Below are 21,456 nucleotides of genomic sequence, written 5' to 3'. Positions count from 1 at the left end.
TGAAAACACATGAAAGTATAAAACTCACTGGTAAGGCAGATACACAAATGAGAAGGAGAAAGGAATCAAATATTATCATCACACACACAAAATCCATACAGGTAAACAATGAAAAAGGAAGAAAGGAAAAAATGTATGAAACAATCAACAAAATGACAGGAGTAAGTCCTCACCTATCCATAACAACCTTTAATGAAAACAGTTTAAATTCCTCAATTAAAATATACAGGCTGGCTGAATAGATGACGAAACAAGATCCAGCTATATGCTGCCTATAAGAAACTCACTCACCTGTAAAGACACACAGACTGAAAGTGAAGGGATAAATAAAAATAACCATGCAAACAGAAACCAGAAGCATGCAAGAGTAGCTAATGTTATATCAGACAAAATGGACTTGGAAAAAAAATATAAAGGAGACAAGAAATGTTATTATATAATGATGAAGGGACCAATTTACCAAGGGCATATAACATTTGTAAATACACATGCACCCAACACTGAAGCAAATATATATAAAGCAAATATTATTAAAGCTCAAGAGAGAGGTAGAACCCCATACAGTCATAGTTGGAAACCTTGGCACATCACTTTCGGAATAAGACAGATCATCTAGCCTGAAAATCAACAAAGAAGCATCAAACTTAATTTGTAATCTAGACCAAATGGACCTAACAGATATTTACAGAACATTTTATTCAACAGCTGCAGAATACACATTCTTCTCATCAACACATGGAACATTCTCCAGGATAGACCATATGTTAGGCCACAAAAAAGTCTCAACAAATTTGAAAAAATTAAAATCATAGCAAGTATCTTCTCAAGCTGCATGTAATAAAACTAGAAATCAATAATAAAAGGTACTTTGGAAACTGAACAAATATATGAAAATCAAAATAGCGTATTTCTGAGTGATGATTAGGTCAGTGAAGAAATTAAGAAGGAAATAAAAAAATTTCTTGAATATAATAAAAATGGAAATTCAAACACAACTTACCAAAACCTATGTAATACAGCAAAAACAGTGCTAAGAGGGAAGTTTATAGCAATAAACACATACATCAGAAAAGTAGAAGGATTTCAAACAAACAACCTTATGATGCACCTCAAGGGACTAGAAAGGAAGAACAAACCAAACTCAACATTATTAGAAGGAAATAAATAGTAAAGATCAGACCAAAAATAAACAAAATGGAGACTTAAAAAAAGATACAAAAAAAAATCAATGAGACAAAAAGTTGGTTATTTTGAACAATAAACAAAATGGATAAACTGCTAGCTACCCTAATCAAGAAAGAGAGAAGATTCAAATAAGTAAAACAGAAACAAAAAAGTAGACATTATAATGGCTACCACGGAAATATAAATGATTATTAGAGATGATTATAAACAACTGTACACTAACAAACTGGAAAACCTGATGGAAATGAATAAATTCCTGGGCACATCTACCAAGATTGCACAAGGAAGAAATAGAAAACCTGAATGAATAATGACATTGAATCAGTAATAGTAAGTCTCCCAACAGAGAAAAGCTTACAAGATGGCTTTACAAATGAATTCTAGCAAATTTATAAAGAAGAACTAGCACCAACTCTTCTTAAACTAGTCCAAAAAAATTGAAGAGGAGGACATTCTTCCTAACTCATTTTATGTGGCCAGCATTACCCTGATACCAAAACTAGACAAGGACACAACAACAATAACAAACCGCAAGCCAATATCCCAGATGAACATAGATGCAAAAATTCTCAACAAAATACTAGAAAACTGAATCCAATAACACATAAAAAAGATAATACACTATGATCAAGTGGAATTTTCCCAGAAATGCAAGGATGGTTGAAAATACACAAATCAATTAATGTGATACTTCACGTTAACAGAATGAAGGACAAAAACCATATGATCATCTCAATAGATGCAGAGAATTCATTTGGTAGAATCCAACATCCCATTATGATAAAAACTCACAAGAAATTAAGCATAGAAAAAACATACTCAACATCATAAAGCCCATATATGACAAACCCAAAGCCAATATCACAATGAATAAGGAAAAACTGAAGGCACTTCCTCTAAGAATTGGAAAAAGGCAAGAATGCCCACTTTCATCACTCCTATTCAACATAATACTGGAAGTCCTAGCCAGAGCAATTGGGCAAAAGAAAGAAATAAAGGGATCTAAATTGGAAAAGAGGAAGTCAAATTGTCCCTTTTTGCAGATGACTTGATCTTATATATAGAAAAACCTAAAGACTCCAACAAAAAGTTCTTAGAACCAATAAAAGAATTCAGTAAAGATCCAGGATACAAAAATCAACATACAAAAATCAGTAGCATTTCTATACACCAAGCCAGAAAAAAAAAAGAAATCAAGAAAGTAATGCCATTTACAACAGCTACAAAAAAAAAAAAAAAAATAACAATACTTGGAATAAATTTAACCAGGGAGGTGGAAGACCTCTACAAGGAAAACTTCAAAACACTGATAAAAGAAACTGAAGAGGATACAAACAAATGGAAATATATCCCATGCTCATGGATCACATGAATATTGTTAAAATGCCCATACTACTCAAAGCAATCTACAGATTCAATGTACTATCAAAATACCAATGACAGTCTTCACAGAAATAGAAAAAACAACCCTAAAATTTGTAGAGAACCATGAGACTCTGAATAGCCAATACAATACTAAGCAAAAAGAACAAAGCTGGAGGCATCACACCACCCAATTTCAAAATATACTACAAAGCTGTAGTAACCAAAACAACATGGTATTGGTATAAAGAAAGACATACAAACCAATGGAACAGAGAGAACCCAGAAAAAAAATCCGTGTATTTACGACTAGCTGATTTGTGGTCAAAGTGCCAAGGATATATATTGGGGAAATGACACCCTCTTCAATAAATAGTGTTGAAAAGCCTTGATGTCAGCATGCAGAATAACGAAACGAGATCCCTCTCTCTCACCATATAAAAAAATCAACTCACAATGAATTAAAGAATTTAATGTAAGATCCAAAACTATAAAACTACTAGAAGAAAACTTAGAGGAAATGCCTTAGGATATTGGTCGAGGCAAAGATTTATGGCTAAGACTTCAAAAGCACAGGCAAAAAAAGCAAAAATGACAAATGGGACTGTATTAAGGTCAAAAGCTTATGCACAGCAAATGATACAATCAATAGAATGAGGAAACATTCTGTAGACTGGGGAAAAATATTTACAAACAAAGGACTAATATCCAGAATATATAAGGAACTGAATTCAGTAGCAAAAAAAAAAAAAAAAAATCCCATTTAAAGGTGGACAAAGGTCATCAACAGACGTTTCTTAAAAGAAGATACACAAATGGCCAACAGGTAAACAAAAAAATGCTCAACATCACTAATCATCAGGGAGATGTAAATCAAAACCACCATGAGATATTATCTCATTTCAGTTACAATGGTTGTTATCCAGGAGACAAAAAATAACAAATGTTGCCAAGGATGCAGAAAGAAGGAAACTCATGCACTGTTAGTAGGAATGTAAATTAAGATAGCCATTATAGAAAACAGCATGGAGAGTTTTCAAACAACCAAAAATTGTTTCAAAAAAAACAACCCAGCAATCCCACCCCTGGGTATTTATCCAATGGAAAGGAAATCATTATTTCAAACGTATACCTGCACCCCCATGTTCACTGCAGTACTATTCACAATAGCCAAAATGTGGAATCAACCTAAGTGTCCACCAGTGGACACATGGATAAAGAAAATGTGGTATGTATACACAATGGAATACTGTTCAGCCAAATAATATCCTAGCAACATAGATGTGACTTATTTCACTATGAAGTAAAATAATCATGGCACAGAAAGTCAAATATTACATGTTCTTATGCATATGTGGAAGTTAAAAATGTGCATCTTATGGAGGTAGAGAATAAAGAAGCTGGGAAGGGTCGGGGGGCAGGGAAGAAGAATGGTTGGTTAATGGTTAGTAACATACCTAGATAAGAGGAGTAAGTTCTAGTGTTTGATAGCACAGTAGGGTGACTATAGTTAGTAATAATTATATATTATTTGTATATTTCAAAATAAAGAGAAGATTTGAAATGTTCCCAACACAAATGATAAATGTTAGAGATGATGGATATCCTAAATACTCTGATTTACATATTACACATTCTATGCATGTATCAAATAATCGTATGTATGCCAGGTATGTATGTCTTTTAAAACCAATAAATAAGAGAAATTCCTCAATTATTCTGTATTAAAAGAGACTGTCACAGGATATAAATATCTTCACTGCAGCTTTCCAGAAGAGACACTCTTCTTCCTATTTAGAATCAGTACTGGATTACAGGCGTGAGCCATTGTGCCCGCCCAGGTTGAATCTCTTTGAGGCGCTTTGAGCTTCCTGCATATGGATGTCTGTATTTCTTGCAAGACTTGGGAAGTTTTTAGCTATTGTTTTTCAATTAGGTTTTCTGTGTCTTCGCCCATTTTGTCTTTAAACTCTCAAAATTCAAATATTTGTTTGCCTTATGTTGTCTCATGTCACGTATGCTTTCTTTATTCTGTTTTATTTATTTATTTTTGTCTGGTTTATTTCAAAGACATGTCTTCAAATTTGGAGATTCTCCCTTCTCAATCTAGTCTATTGTTGAAGCTCTTGGTTATACTTTTTATTTCATTCATTGAATTCTTCAGTTCTACGAGTTCTGTTTGTTTCTTATTTATGATGTCTACCTCTTTGTTGAATTTCTCATTCAGATCATGAATTGTTTTCTTGATTTATTTTTGTTCTATCTGTGTTCTCTTGTATCTTTTGAGTTTCCCTAAGATCATTATTTTGATTTTTTTTTCAAGCATTTTGTAGATTTCCTTTTTTTGGAATCTGTCACTGGAGAGTTATTGTGTTCCTTTGGAAGTGTTACATTTCTTTGCTTTTTTATTTTTCTTGTGTCCTCACATTGACATATGTATATCTGGTATCACAGCAGTTGGTTCTAAGTTTATGGATTCCTTTTAGTAGGGAAAGACCTCTCCCTATAGATGTATATGTGGTGTTGGTTAATAAGGTGCTTGGGCTTTCATTCTGGATGGGCACAGTAGTATATTTTCCAGATGATTTCTTCAACTATAATCATAATCAGTGATGTCTGTGAGTTCCTCAGTGGTGATATGGTTTGGATCTCCTGCCCAAATCTCAAATTGAATTGTAATCCCTGGTGTTGGAGGTAGGGCCTGGTGGGAGTTGTTTGGGTCATGAAAGCAGATACCTCATGGCTTGGTGCTGTCCTCGTGATAGAGAGTGAGTTCTTGAGAGATCTGGTTATTGTAAAGTATAGCATCTCCCCCTACCACACACACACACACACACACACACACACACACACGCACACAGGATTCTCCTTTTCGCTCCTGCTTTTACTATGTGATATGCTTGCTTCTGCTTTACCTTCCTCCATAAGTAAAAGCTTCCTGAGGCCTTGCAAGAGCTGAATAGATGCCATTATCATGCTTCTTGTACAGCCTGCAGATCCATGAGCCAATGAAACCTATTTTTTTTCTTATAAATTACCCAGTCTCAAGTGTTTCTTTATAGCAGTGCAAGAACGGACTAATAGAATGGCTTAGGCTGTGGTTGTTAGTGGAGGCTGTAGAAAGGCTTTGCTGAGGATAGAACGTTAGGTGAGTTGATCCTTGTGCACTACTGGTAGCAGTGGTTGGCTGGGCATAATGGTTGTCAGATCCCTGGGCAGTGTGTATGGGTCCTGGCAGTGGCAGGATTGGGTGTGCCAGTCCTTGGGCCTCCAAAGGTGGCATGTGCACATGCCAGTGGTGGCAACAGTGGGGTGCACACAAATTGATTTTTAGTAGTGATTCATGAATCGGGTAATATCTCATTAGCATTATTCCACATTTTCTCCTTGATTTGTGTTAGCTTACTGGTTTATTATAAACTATATTGCAGAGGATACAGAGGAAGGAGATGCATAGGGCAAGCTATGGAGGAAGGTTTTCGGAGCTTTTATACTCTCCGTGGCCATACCACTTTTCAGGAACCTCCACATGTTTGGCTATCTTCTTTTAATCTCCTTTGAAATTCTGTGTCATTTTATTCGTCCTCTATTTGAGAATCCAAAAAAGTGGTTTTCCCTTTTATTTTGTCAATCTACTTGTTAAAGTCTTTACCATTTTGGAGCTTGATCACCCACCTTTTAGTTTCCCACCTACTTTTTGCCACCACCCCTTTTAACCTAAAGTTCTCACTTAATACTCACTCTCTTTATTTCATAGCATGATCTCCCTCAGGTGTAAATTAGAAAACTTTCTTTTTTTTTTTTTTTGAGATGGAGTCTCACTCTGCCACCCAGGCTGGAGTGTAGTGGCATGATCTTGGCTGACTGCAACCTCTGCCTCGGGGGTTGAAGTGATTCTTCTGCCTCAGCTTCCCGAGTAGCTGGGACTACAGGTGTGCACCACCACGCCTGGCTAATTTTTCTGTAATTTTAGTATAGACAGGGTGTCACCATATTGGCCAGGCTGGTCTCAAACTCCTGACCTAGGGATCCACCCACCTTGGTCTCCCAAAGTGCTGGGATTACAGACTTGAGCCACTGCACCTGGTCTAGAAAACTTTCAAAGGTAATCAGAGTTATTCAAATTAGCTGAGAAAGAGAAAAAAAAAGGGTAATATTTCCACTAATTTTGACTCAGATTTTCATGGCTTGTATTCATTTTTAGCATTTCGTCATTAGTTCTTTCAGTAGTTCCTCAAGGGCAGAGGCCTTGCTTTAGTATTTGGTGGGCATTCCAGAGATGTTTATTGAAATGATAAATGAATATGCTACACATAGTATTATACTAGGGAGTAACTACACTTCCTTTTTCCTCCAATAAAAGATAATGATGTTGACATAGCCTCAGCCTCATCTCAAGAATCTTTTTTTTTTTTTTTTTTTGAGGTGAAGTTTCACTCTTGTCACCAGGCTGGGGTGCAATGGCACGATCTTGGCTCACTGCAACTTCCTCCTCCCAGGTTTCAAGTGATTCTCCTGTCTCAGCCTCCCGAGTAGCTGGGATTACAGGCACCCACCACCACGCCTGGCTCGGTTTTGTATTTTAGTAGAGACGGGGTTTCACCATGTTGGTCAGGCTGGTCTCGAACTCCTGACCTCAGGTGATCCACCCACCTCTGCCTCCCAGAGTGCTGGGATTACAGGCATGAGCCACCACGTGCAGCCTAAGAATCTTATTTAAGCGAAACCTTTCCAGATTCAGAGAGTGAGGTGCCATTTTTATGTTTGATAATTATTTGCTATTCTAAATTATCTGAGCTATTTGTATATACTTGGCTAAATCAGGAGAGGCAAGTCTTTGGTTTCTGAGATCATCATTGCTCCCTCCACTTGTTTATCTATCATTTTTGTTCATCTTCTTTTCTCCTTTCTCTGTCATTCTTTCTTCATCTCTTATCATTTATTCATTAAAAATTATCCTCCAAACACTTTTCCTGGTGAAATTAAGTAATTTTCCATAGATTTGTGAAAAAGCATTTTCAGTTATATTAGGATAGTTAAATCAAAGGCACTGTGGGAGGCTGAATAATGGCCCTCACAAAGATGTCCATGACTTAATCTCTGGAATTTGTGCTTGTTACCTTAAACATTAAAGGGAACTTGGTAGATGTGATGAAATTAAATATTTTGTGATGGGGCAGTTATCCTAGATTATGTAGCTAGGCATGATATAATCACAAGGATCCTTATAAAAGTGAAGCAAGAGGTTACAGAGGAGAAGGAGAAGTAACAACAAAAGCAGAGATTGGAATGATGTGGCCACAAGTCAAGGAATGCTGGCAGTCTCTAAAAGCTGGAGGAAACAAGAAACGGATTCCCCTGGTACATCCAGAAGGAAGCAGCCCTGCCAAAGCCTTGATTTTAGCCCCCTGCAGCAGGAAACCAATACAGTTACCATACCTCATAGTATATATGTCTGTTTCTTCTGATGGGTTACAGTTCTGCTCAGGGTAGGAACTGTGTCTTGCTTTGTCTCAATTATAGAACCTAATAGGATGCCGTAACATATTTGATGCTCAAAAATATATTCTCCACTGCAGTGAAATTAATAGTAAGTACAAATGATTTATATTGTTAGATTCTTAGGCAGGTGATCTGATTATGGATGTTTCAGAAAGCTAGAGAGTTGGGTAGCATTTTCATTCATTCATTCATTCATTCATTTTTTGAGACAGAGTCTTGTTCTGTTGCCCAGGCTGAAGTGCAGTGGCAGAATCTCGACTCACTGCAACCTCTGCCTTCAGGGTTCAAGCAGTTCTGCCGCAACCTCCCGGGTGGTGACTGTGCTGGGACTACAGCTGCATGACACCATGCCCAGCTAATTTTTTTGTATTTTTAGTAGAGATGGGGTTTTGCCATGTTGGCGAGGCTGGTCTCAAACTCCTGGCCTCAAGTGATCCACCCATTTTGGCCTTCCTAAGTGCTGGGATTACAGTCATGAGCCACCGTGCCTGGCTATGGTAGCATTTTTAGAATTGAAGTTTTCGTTTCTCATTTAGAATTTTAAAAAATATATACGGGCTGAAATTATTTATGTGACTGTATAATCTACTTAGGATAAATTTATTTAATTCCTAATTTTTGCTTAATTTTATTATAGGTGGATGCTTCTTTATCTTTTCTGGATGGTTTTGTGGCTGAAGGACTCAGTCAGGGTGCAGCGCCTTACAAACCTCACCATCAACGCCAGGAGGAAAAGCTTTCTCAGGAAAAAGGTAATTTTTCATGGATTTATGATAAGCTAGAGTGTAGGAATGTAATTTTTGATATTATAGTCATGTAAGTAAATAAATAAAGATATTTACTTTCTATTATTCCTCTTTAATGATTCACTTGTGATTTGTTTGCCCTGACTAGGTTTTCAGATACCCAGAGGAAAAAAAAAAGTTAGCCAAGAGATATTGCTGAAGACATAGGCTCTCTATCCACAAATACCTAAGATATGGTAGTCATACTGGAATTTATTTATTTATTTATTTTTTGAGACAAGAGTCTTGCTCTGTCACCCAGGCTGCAGTGCAGTGGCACAATCTGGGCTCGCTGCAACCTCTGCCTCCCAGGCTCAAGCGATTCTTGTGCCTCAGCCTCCCAAGTAGCTGGATTTACAGGTGGGTGCCACCACACCCAGCTAATTTTTGTATTTTTAGTAGAGATGGGGTTTCACCCTGTTGGCCAGGCTGGTTTCAAACTTCTGGCCTCAAGGGTTCTTTGACCTCCCAAAGTGCTGGGATTACAGGCGTGAGCCACTGCGACTGGCCATTATACTGAAATTTTGAAGAACTTTTTTTTTTTGATAATATATTTATTAACATAATGATCTTTATGGGAAACTTTTTTTTCTTCTTTTTTTAATTTAAACTTTTAAGTTCAGGGGTACAAGAGCAGGTTTGTTACACAGGTAAACTTGTATCATGGGAGTTTATTGTACAGCTTATTTCATCACCCAGGTATTAAGCCTAGTACCCATTAGTTTTCCTGATCCTCACCCTCCTCTCACCCTCCTCTCACCCTCCACCCTCTGAAAGGCCCCAGCATGTGTTGTTTCCCTCTATGTGTCCATGTGTTTTCAGCATTTAGCTCCCACTTTTAAGTGAGAACATGCAGTATTTGGCTTTCTGTTCCTGCATCAATTTGCTAAGCATGGCCTCCAGCTCCATCCATGTCCCTGCAAAAGACATGATCTCATTCTTTTTTATGGCTACGTGAAAGAACTTGAAGGTTGGAGTACCATGTTGTTCACTGTGCTGGTAGGCTGACACATATTAGTCTGAGCATATCTGTGGAAAAGTTTCAGAAAACAACCCTGGTTACTATGGACTAGTGAGCTTCATTTTTATTTTGAGCAGTCTTATATTTATTTATTTATTTTTAAATTTTATTTTCTTAATTGACAAATAATTGTACATATTCATGGGGAATATAGTGATGTTTCAATCCACGTATAGTGTTCAGATCATAGTAATTAGCGTATCCATCATCTCAAACATGTATCATTTCTTTGTGTTAGGAACATTCGATATCTTTTTTTTTTTTTTTGAGATGGAGTCTTGCTCTGTTGCCCAGGCTGGAGTGCAGTGGCGTGATCTTGGCTCACTGCAAGCTCCACCTCCTGGGTTCACACCATTCTCCCGAGTAGCTGGGACTACAAGCGCCTGCCACCATGCCCAGCTAATTTTTTTGTATTTTTAGTAGAGACGGGGTTTCACCGTGTTAGCCAGGATGGTCTCGATCTCCTGACCTCATGATCCACCTGCCTCGGCCTCCCAAAGTGCTAGGACTACAGGCGTGAGCCACCATGCCCGGCCACATTCAATATCTTTCTTCTAGTTTTTGAGACTATGTGATACTTTATTGTTAAACTGTAGTAATTCTATAGTGGTCTAGAACTTATTTCTTCTATCTAGCTGTAATTTTTTATCCTTTACCCTATTCTTCCCTTACCCCTACCTTTCCTAGCCCCTAGTATCCTCTATTCTAATTTTTACTTCTATGAGATCAGCTTTCTTTAGCTTCCACATATGAGAGAGAACATGTGGTGTTTAACTTTCTGTTCCTGACTTATTTCACTTAATATAATGTCCTTTGGTTTCATCCATGTTGCCATGAATGACAGGATTTCATTTGTTTTTATGGCTGAATAGTATTTCACTTTGTATATATACCACATCATTTTCTTTATCCATTCATCTGTTATTGGACACCTAGGCTGATTCCTTATTAGGTTGATTCCATATCTTGGCTACTTTGAATAGTGCTCTGCAATAAACATTGAAGTGCTAGATACTTCATTCAATGCAGAGAGTGCAGTTTTTTGAGGCCCCCAACTATTACTGAATCAGGGTCTTTCTCTCTCTCTTTAGGTCTAACATTTGCTTTATATATTTGGATGCTCTGGTGTTGGGTACATATATATTTGTAATTGTTATATTCTTTTTATGAATTGATCCCTTTATTGTACAGTGTCTTTCTTTGTCTCCTTTTACAGCTTTTAACTTAAAATCTGTTTTGTTTGTTATTAGTATAGTGACTTCTGCTCACTTTTGGTTTCTGTTTGTCTGGAATGTCTTTTTCCAACCCCCCACTTTCAGTCTGTGTGTGTCTTTAGAGGTGAGGTGAGTTTCTTGTAGGCAGCATATTGTTGAGTCTTGTTTTTTTAAAATCCAGGCAGTGATGCTGTATCTTTTAAGTGGGGGAATTTGATCCATTTACATTCAAGGTTATTATTGATGGGTGAGGATTTGCTGCTATCATTTTATTGATTGTTTTTTGGGTATTTTACATATGCTTTGTTCCTTACTTCCTCTCTTATTGTTTATTTTTGCAGTTGGGTGGTTTTCTTCAGTGATAAGGTTTGATTGCTTTCTTTTTCTCATTTGTGTATCAGCTCTACCAGTGAGTTTTATAGTTTTGAATGTTTTCATAATGGTAGTTATTGTCTTTTCACTTCCAGACTCCTTTGAGCATTTCATGTAAGGGTGGTGTACTGGTGATGAAATTCTTGATTTTGGTTGTCTGTGAAAGATCTTATTTCCCCTTTATTTCTGAAGGATAGCTTTGCTAGGTATGATATTCATGCTGTTTTTTCTTTTTCTTTTTTCTTTTAGTACTTTGAATATATCATCCCATTTTCTCCTGGCCTCCAAGGTTTCTGCTGAGAAATCTAGCTGTTAGTCTAATGGGGATTCCCTTGTATGTGACTTGATGCTTTTCTCTTGCTGCTTTCAAAATTCTTTGTCTTTGACTTTTGACAATTTGACTAAAATGTGCCTCAGAAAGGACCTGCTTGGGGTTGAATCTGTGTGGGGTTCTTTGAGCTTCCTGGACTAGGATGTTCCATCTTCCAAGACTTGGAAAGTTTCCTGCTTTTATTTCATTAATTATTTTCTTCACATTTTCTCTTCTCTTCTCCTTCTGAAATGCCCGTAACACAAACATTTATTTGCTTAATGGTGTCCCACAAATCTTGTAGGCTTTCTTCATTTTTTTAAAAATTGTTTTTTCTTTTCTTTTTGTCTTCCTGTGTTATTTCAAAAGACCTGTCTTCAACTTCAGAAATTATTTCTTCTGCTTTCTAATGTGTTGTTGAAGCTCTTATGTATATATTTTATTTCATTTATTGAATTCTTCAGCTCTAGGAATTCTGTTTGGTTCTTTTTTATGATATCTGTCTTTTTGTTGAATTTCTTGTTCAAATAATGTATCATTTTCCTGATTTCATTGAATTGTCTGTCTGTATTCTCTTGTATCTCACTGAGTTCCCTTAATATTGTTATTTTGAATCCCTTTTCTGGAATTTCATATATTTCCTTATGATTAGGGGTCTGTTACTAGAAATTTTTTATTTTCCTTTGGTGGTGACATGTTTCTTTTTTCATGGTTGATTTGTTCCTATGTTGATTTGTATGAATCTGGTGGAAAAGTTGACTCTTTCAATTTTATATAGTACAGTTTGAAGGGAAAGACTTACATGTATAAATGGGTCTTGGAGTATAAGTTCAGTAGGGTACTAAGGCCTTGGTGGTGGACATGTAGTGTAGTCTTCATGTAGTTTTTTTCTTTCTTTCTTTCTTTTTTTTTTTTCTTTTGAGACGGTGTCTCGCTCTGTCATCCAGGCTGGAGTGCAGTGGCATGATCTTGGCTCACTGCAACCTCTGCCTCCCAGGTTCAAGCAATTCTCCCATCTCAGCCTCCCGAGTAGCTGGGACTACAGGCACACACCACCACGCCTGGCTAATTTTTGTATTTTTAGTAGAGACGGGGTTTCACCATGTTGGTCAGGCTGGTCTCAAACTCTTGACCTCAGGTAATCCACCCGCCTCAGCCTCCCAAAGTGCTGGGATTACAGGCGTGAGCCACTGTGCCTGGCCATGTAGTTTCTTTAGCTGTAATCTGCACTAGTGGTATTTGTGAGTTTCTCAGTGGCCTAGGCTGAGTTTGTGGTGACAGTGGTGTGGCTTCGCCAAGGGCAGGTTTCCCAGGCTGTTTTCAAGTCATGGATATGCGCATGTACACAGTGAGTCAGCCAACTTGGGTTCTGGCTTACTGAGATTGGGGCCATGGAGCTGTTACTCTGGCTGGGAAGCATGGGCATGTAGTTGCCTAGCCAGCCTGGGGACATGTCCGCCAAGAGTAGCCTATGGGGCTGTTTCTTAGGCTCACGATGTGGGTGCAAGGCTGTTTGGCTGGCCTTGGGGATGGGGGGCATGTCTTCTGAGGGTAGCCCTGTGGGGATGTTTCTCTCACACAGGACACAGCTACATGGCTCTGAGCAGTCTAATATTTCTTAAGTGTATTAGAATCCTCATTCAACAAAATATCTGATGATTTAAGTTAGAAACAGCTAATAAAGGAAAGAGTAACTTTGTACTTAAGAAATGCAGCCTGTTAGGAAAATACGTCTGTCATGATTTTGGTAAAGGGGAAATCATTGAGTTATTTGGATGGTAGAAGGGAAGTATGCATATGAATAAAGGGAGATCAGTGAATAAATATATTATCTATTTATGAGTTCAGAATGTCAATACTGAAAAATTCAGTGCTGAAAAGTTTTTCTTTTTTTTCCTATTTGTCCTTTAATGATTTTGTTGAGTACTTATTTTCCAGGCTGTGTGCTAGGCATATTGAGTTAAGACAACAACTAAACTGTTGATCCTAGAATGAGACCAAAAAGTTATGAACATAATATTAATAGGCTTGATGTTCTCCTTTTCCAGAAACATTTGCTCTTTTTTGCCTTTTATCTTTTTAAATCTTTTTATTATTTTATTTTATCGTGGTTAAGAACCTTAACTGGAGGTCTCCCCTCTTAACAAATTTTTAAGTGTATAATACCTTATGATTGACTATAGATACAAAGTTGTACAGCAGATCTCTAGCACTTATTCATCTTGTTTAACTAAAACTTCATGCCCATTGATTGGTAAGTCCCCATTTCTCTCTCCCCTTAGCCTCTGGCAGCAGCCAGTCCATTCCTCAATCCTGTGAATTTGACCTTTTAGGTACCTCATAAAAGTGGACCCATGCAATATTTTTCTGTGCCTTACTTATTTCACTTAGCATAATATTCTTAAGTTTCATCCATGTTGTCGTATATTGCAGAATTTTCTTTGTTTTTGAAGTTTAATAGTATTCCATTGTATATGTATATGACATCTTCTTTATCCATTCATCTACTGATGAACATTTAAGTTGTTTTCACATCTTGGCTATTGTGAATAGTGCTGCAGTGAACATGGGAGTGCTAATAATATCTCTTTTGGATCCTGATTTCAATTATTTGGGATAAATACCCACCCAGAAGTGAGATTGTTGGAGCATATAGTAGTTGTATTTTTATTTATTTATTTATTTATGTATTTATTTAGAGACAGAATCATGCTCTGTTGCCTAGGCTGGAGTGTAGTGGTGCGATCTCAGCTCACTGCAACCTCTGCCTCCTGGATTCAAGTGATTCTCCTGCCTCAGCCTCCTGGGTAGCTGGGACTACAAGCATGAGCCACCACACCTGGCTAATTTTTGTATTTTTAGTAGAGACAGGGTTTCGCCATTTTGGCCAGGCTGGTCTCAAACTCCTGACTTCAAGCGATCAACCTGTCTTGGCTTCCCAAAGTGCTGGGATTACAGGTATGAGCCACTGTGCCCGGCCAATTTTTTTTTTTTTTTTTTTTTTCTTTTTTTTTTTTTTTTTTTGAGACAGTGTCTCATTCTGTCACCTAGGCTGGAGTGCAGTAAAACGATCGTAGTTCACTGTAACCTTGAACTCCTGGGCTCAAGTGATCCTACTGCCTCAGCTTCCTGAGTATCTAGGATTCCAGGTGCATGCCATCATGCCTGGTTCATTTTTAATTTTTTGTAGAGACAGAGTTTCCCTAATGTTGCCCAGGCTGGTCTCAAACTCTTGAGCTCAAGTGATCCTCCTACCTTGACGTTGCAAAGCACTGGGATTATAGGCATGAGCCGCTGTGTACTGCCTGTATTTTTATTTTTCGAGGAACCTCCATACTGCTTTCCACAGTGGCTGCACCATTTTGCATTCCCATCAACAATGGGTAAGGGTTCTAACTTCTTCACATCCTTCCTGACACATATTATGTTTTCTTTTCTTTGATAATCACCATCCTGACAGGTACAAGGTGATGCCTTATTATGGTTTCAGTTTGTATTTTCTTGCTAATAGTAACATTGAGCATTTTTTCATATACCTGTTGGCCATGTGTATGTCTTCTTTAGAGAAATGTTTTTTTAAGTTACTGTCCTATTTGTGATCAGATTATTAGTTAAAAAAAAAAAAAACTATCAAGTCATAGGATTAACATATTTTGGAGGTTAACCCTTACCAGAAATGTGGTTTGCAAAAAAATTTTCTCCTATTCCATAGGTTGCCTTTTCACTCTGTTGAGTGTTTTCTTTGCTATGCAGAAGCTTTTTAATTTGATGTATTGCCACTTGTTTATTTTTGTTATTGTTACCTGTACTTTTGGTGTCATATCCATGAAATTATTGTAAAGAGCAATGCCATAAAGCAGCTTTTCCCAGCTGGGCGCGGTGGCTCATGCCTGTAATCCCAGTACTTTAGGAGGCTGAGGTGGGTGGATCACCTGAGGCCGGGAGTTCGAGACCAGCCAGACCAGCATGGAGAAACCTCATCTCTACTGAAAATACAAAATTAGCTGGGCGTGGTGGTGCATGCTTGTAATCCCAGCTACTTGAGAGGCCGAGGCAGGAGAATTGCGTGAACCCAGGAGGTGGAGGTTGCGGTGAGCTGAGATTATACCATTGCACTCCAGCCTGGGCAACAAGAGCGAAACTTTGTCTCTTTCTATGAGTTTTACAGTTTTGGGTCTTATAGTTAAGTCCTTAATTCATTTTGAGTTGATTTTTAGGTATGGTGTAAGATAAAGGTTCCATTTTATTCTTTTGCATGTGAATATTTGGTTTTCCCAGTGTTGTTTGTTGAGAAGACTGTCCTTTCTCTGTTGTGTATTCTTGGTGTCCTTGTTCAATATTAGTTGACCATACATGCTTGGATTTATTTCTGGGCTCTCTGTTCTGTCTCTATGTCTGTCTTTATGCCAGTACTATGCTGTTTTGATTATTGTAGGTTTGTAATATATTTTGAAATCAGTAAGTGTGATGCCTTCAGCTTTGCTCTTTTTTCTCCAGATTAATTTGGGTATTCATGGTCTTTTGTGGTTCTTCATTGGTGAATTCTACCAAACACTTAATGAATTAATATTGGGGCTGGGCACAGTGGCTCATGCCTGTAGTCCCAGCAATTTGGGAGGCCATGGTGGGAGGATCACTTGAAGCTAGGAGTTTGATACCAGCCTGGAGAATATAGCTTGACCCCATCTCTACAAAAGAGACACAGAGAGAGAGAGAGAGAAAGAGAGAGAGAGTTCTTTTCAACCTCTTCCAAAAATTTAAAGAGGAGAGAACATTTCTAAACTTATTTTATGAGACCAGCCTTACCCTGATACCAAAGCCAGACAGAGCCACCACAAAAAAAAGAAAACTACAGGCCACTATCCTTGATGAATATAGACAAAGTACTAGGAAACTGAACTCAATAAAAGGATCATACACCATGATCAAGTGGGATTTATCCTAGGGATCCAAGGATGTTTCAACATCTGAAAATAAATTAATGTGATATCATGTTAACAGAATAAAGGATAAAAACCACACAGTTCTCAATAAAAGCAGAAAAAGTGTTTGACAAAATTGAACACCCTTTCATGATTAAAAAGAACTCAAACTAAGAATAGAAGGCAGCATCTCAATATAATAAAGGCCATATGTGATAAACCCACAGCTAACATCATAGCATGGTATGATGAAAAACCAAAAGCTTTTCCTCTGAGATCAAGAGCAAAGCAAGAATGCTCACTTGTCTCTTTTGTAGTCAACACAGTACTGGAAGTATTAGCCAGAGCAGTTAAGAAGAGAGGTATTCAGATTAGAAAGGAAAATTGTTCCTCTTTGGAGATAATATGGTTTTATTTATAGAAAACCCTAAATTAGACTCCATTAAAAAACTATTAGAAGTAATAAGCGAATTCTGGAAAGTTGCAGGATGCAAAGTCAACATGCAAAAATTATTTGCATTTTTGTGCACTAACAACAAACCATTTGACAAGGATATTAGGAAGACAGCCCAATTTATGATAGCACCAAAAGCAACAAAATACCTAATAATAAACTGAAGCAAGTGAGAAAGTTGTGTTTAATGAAAACCACTGAACTTAATGAAAGAAATCAAACAAGGCACAAATAAATGGAAACACATCCTGTGTTCATGGATTGGAAAGCACGTGTATTCTCTGCAATCCCTTTCTTTTAAGGCTTTTTATATGTTATTTAGCACAGTGATAACTAATGTACTATAAAATTTAAACTCTCTTTCAAAGTGCAATCAGTTTCCTCTTATTAACTTTTTATAATTAATAGAATATATTGGGGGGAAAAGTAAACTTTTGAATTATAATTGCCTAACCTGTGGTTATACTGTATATAAATGTCTTATGACATCCAGGGCCTAGAGTGAAAAGCTCCTGGGTTTCCACAGTGGGAGGTATGGTTCAGTTGTCGTATTTCCTTATTTTCAGGTATCTGGGGGCCACCAGTTGCCATTACTGAAGTCAAGGGTTGGATAGGGAAGGGGAGATAGAATAGGGAGACCATTCCCTGGCACTGCCTATTTTGTTTCTTAAAATAAGCTAAATTGCTGACACAAGTACAAGAGCCCTGGAATTCCCCAAGCTTAAGCAGTCCTTTGCCAAGTACATTTTTTCCCATAGAACCATCATTATAAATGGGATTAAGCTCTCAAACTAGATTCTCCCTCTCTCCTCCCAAATCTATGTGCTTCAAAAGTCCTTTAAAGCAAAATTGAAATTTCAGTAGACTGTTACAGAAAAGGAAATTGGTTATGAGATAAGATAAGCAAGTATTTAATAAATACTTGTGGAATAAATTATAAAATTATATATCTTAGAATTGGGGTTGGCTATAAGACAAAATAAAGAGTAGGGGGAAATAGGTATTTTATGCATAAATAATTAATTCTTGAATCTTTTAATTATCAATCTGTTATGGTACTTTTTTTTTTTTTTTAAGACAGAGTCTTTCTCTGTTGTCCAGGCTGGAGTGCAGTATTGCAATCTTTTGGCTCACTGCAACCTCCACTTCTCGGGTTCAAGTGATTCTTGTGCCTCAACTTCCTAAGTAGCTAGGACAACTGGTGCATGCCACCACATCCAGCTAATTTTTGTATTTTTAGTAGAGATGACGTTTCACCTGTTTCCCAGGCTGGTCTCAAATTCCTGACCTCAAGTGATCCTCCCTCTTCCGCCTCCCAAAATTCTGGGATTACAGTCACAAGCCACCATGCCAGCCTGTTCTGGTACTAATCTGATTTCAGATTTCTATAATCATTCGCAGAGAGTAGAAGTTAAATGTTACTTTAATAAGTGATACTTTGATCTTTTAGGTAGAAAAATGAATAAACTTCAGGAAAATATCATGGGATACTAAGAATTAGCAAAAATAGGTGAGATGGTGGGGAACAAACTTTCTTACAAGTTCCCATCAAAAAAAGCATTTCAGAATCAGTGTGGATTATTCTATTAAAATGTTAATAAAATGTGTTATAACTCCAACACTAGATAACCAGAAAAAATAAGGGGAAACAGTATTTACTAACTCTGGCTTTTAGAAAGCCGTGTCAAGGTAAGGTTGCTAGTCTCTCAAAAAATAAAATAACAATAATCAGATAATTAAAGTTAATTATTTAAATGATTTTAAAAATTATTAATAATAGCTGAGAATGGTTAGAGAAATATAGCCAAGTCGTCAAGGTATAAAAGAATTGCAGTACAAAGTATGATAAATGAGTGTGCATATAATTGAGGCCTCTAAAGTATTAATAATAAGGGATACAAATAGATTGAATGTTGAATTATTCACTTATGCCCAGGATAGTTTATACTTTTTTATGTGTTACCTAGAATACTTCAGTGGCTTCCAACTCCGAGGACTCTCTGCCTCCAGCTTATGTTTTCTTTTCTGGTGAATTGCCCTCATTCTTCATCTGACTAAATTCTACATATTCACTAAGTTGCAAGTCAGCTGTCTTCTTCTTTCTCTTGGTGCTTTCTGCGTACCATTTTTCTCCTTCTGTTCCACATATGTGCATGAGCTCTTGCACATGTAGTTAACTCTCCAGCATCTTTAGTCCTTTTAGGCATTCATCACTGTATGGGTCTTGGGGAGTTTTCACTGAGGAGTGAAAATAATGTGGTTTGAATTTTATTCTCAACCTTGAGCCTTTCCAGCCCTTCCTTAGATGATAATCTTAATTCTTTTGACTCAGAATTGATAATTTTTTCTGCTTCCTTTCCAAATACTGTTCCTTTCCATGTCTGTTTTTTTCTCTCTACTTTCAAACTTTGTACCTCTAATTTTGAGCTTCTTTCTGCTCTTTGTTTTAAACTCTTTATCTTTAATATGCATAGAAAACATGTCTTGAGGTATCACTGTTACTGGAAGTGTTAATGCAGTGGCTGGATGACTCACTGTCACAGATGCTATTAAAAAGATACCACTGTTGGATGGTAAGTGCAATGGTTTGAATGTGTTTGTCAAAACCCGTATTTAAATTTAATTGCCATTTGCGGTGGTATTCAGAGATTGGACTGTAAAAAGGTGATCAGGCCATGAGGAATCTGCCTTCGTGAATTGATTAATGTCATTATCATGAGAGTGGGTTTTTATAAAAATGAGTTTGGCCCTCTCTTGCTCTCATACTCTCTTGCCCTTCTGTCTTCTTCATGATGCAGCATGAAGGCCGTTGCCAAATGCTGATGCCATGCTCTTAGATAGCCCAGCCTTGAGAAAAATGAGCCAAATAAATTTCTTTTTCTTTTCTTTTCTTTTTTTTTTGAGACGGAGTTTCACTCTGTCATCCAGGCTGGAGTGCAGTGGCATGATCTCGACTCACTGCAACCTCCGCATCCCAGGTTCAAGCAATTCTCCTGCCTCAGCCTCCTGAGTAGCTGGGATTATAGGCGTCCACCACCATGCCTGGCTAATTTTTGTATTTTTAGTAGAGGCAGGGTTTCACCATAGTGGCCAGGCTGGTCTTGAACTCCTGACCTCAAATGATCCACCCACCTTGGCCTCCCAAAGTGCTGGAATTACCACCCGGCCATAAATTTCTGTTCATTATAAATTACCCATTCTGTGGTATTCTGTTATAGCAACATAAAATAGACTATGACAGAAAATTGGTCCTGAGAAGTGAAGCTGTTGCTATTAAAAATATCTGAAAATGTGGAAATGGCTTTGAAACTGGGTAATGAGTAGAGCAGAAGAATTTAAAGGAGCAGGCTAGGAAAATCTTAGATTGCCGTAAACATAATATTAAGGGCAGTTCTGATGAGGGCTGAGAAGAGGAGAGCTATAGGGAAAATCTGAAAGTTAGAGATTATTAAGTGTTCATGATCAGAATGTTGTTAGAAATATGGGCTTCACTGTCTCTTTATCTCTAAGTTACTTAAGTGTACTTAATCTCTAAGTTCATTAAGTGTATGAGATCCCAGACAGGAAAGAGGAATATATCTTGCTGGAAACTGGAGTAAGGCCATCTTTCTTATAAAGTGGCAAAAATCTTGGATGGTTTATGTCTCTTCATGCCTGAGGGCTTTATGGAAGACAGAGTTTAAGAGCGATGAACTAGAATATCTGGTGGAAGAAATTTCTGTGCAAAATATTGAAGGAGCTCTATGGCTACTTTTAACTGCATGCAGTAAGATATGAGAAGAAATAAATGACTTAAAGATGGAATTTATAATTAAACAGAAGCATAACAGACGAAAAATTTTCAGCCTGGCCATGTAAAGAATGAGAAAATGTGTTTGGGAGACCAGGCCAAGGACCTGGTCAAGTGACTGTCTGCAAAGGCGGTTATTACAGATAGAAATGATCATCAAGACATTGGGAGAGTGACACTAAAGGCATTTCAGAGATCTCAGAGGCTGCCCTTCTCTTCACAGGCTTGAGCTCTGGGAGTGCAGAATGCTTTCGGGGGATGACCAGGGTAACCTTCATGGGCTTGCTGCCCAGAGCTGCCTCAAGTCTCTGCTCCCTGCATTCTGGTACAGCATTCCGTGGTTGCTCCAGCCATTCACTGGGCCCAGGTGTGGCTTGACCTGCTACTCCAGAAGATTCAAGCCATAAACCTTGGTGGCATATGTGGTGCTAATTCTGTAGGTACACAGTGTGCAAGAGCCGTGGGGTCATGGCGTCCTCCACCTAGATTTCAAAAGATGTCGTGGACTCCCTGGGGCTTAGACAGAGACTTGTCACGGG

General features: G+C 37.7%; 1 protein-coding gene across 7 annotated transcripts in view; it reads left to right on the top strand.

Annotated features, from left to right (window-relative positions):
• Positions 1–21,456, top strand: part of AP4E1 (adaptor related protein complex 4 subunit epsilon 1) — a 98,674-nt gene that overhangs the window by 52,951 nt on the left and 24,267 nt on the right. For all 7 annotated transcript variants that reach the window (XM_063639451.1, XM_055279112.2, XM_063639452.1 and 4 more), the window contains one exon: positions 8,687–8,801. In XM_063639451.1, the coding sequence (XP_063495521.1) occupies positions 8,687–8,801 (115 nt within the window). The remainder of the gene's footprint in view (positions 1–8,686; positions 8,802–21,456) is intronic.

The sequence above is a fragment of the Symphalangus syndactylus genome, chromosome 5 (genome assembly GCF_028878055.3).
Source record: "Symphalangus syndactylus isolate Jambi chromosome 5, NHGRI_mSymSyn1-v2.1_pri, whole genome shotgun sequence".
Taxonomy (NCBI): domain Eukaryota; kingdom Metazoa; phylum Chordata; class Mammalia; order Primates; family Hylobatidae; genus Symphalangus; species Symphalangus syndactylus.
Note: the sequence above shows the minus strand (reverse complement) of the source record. Positions and strands in the feature narration are given on the sequence as shown.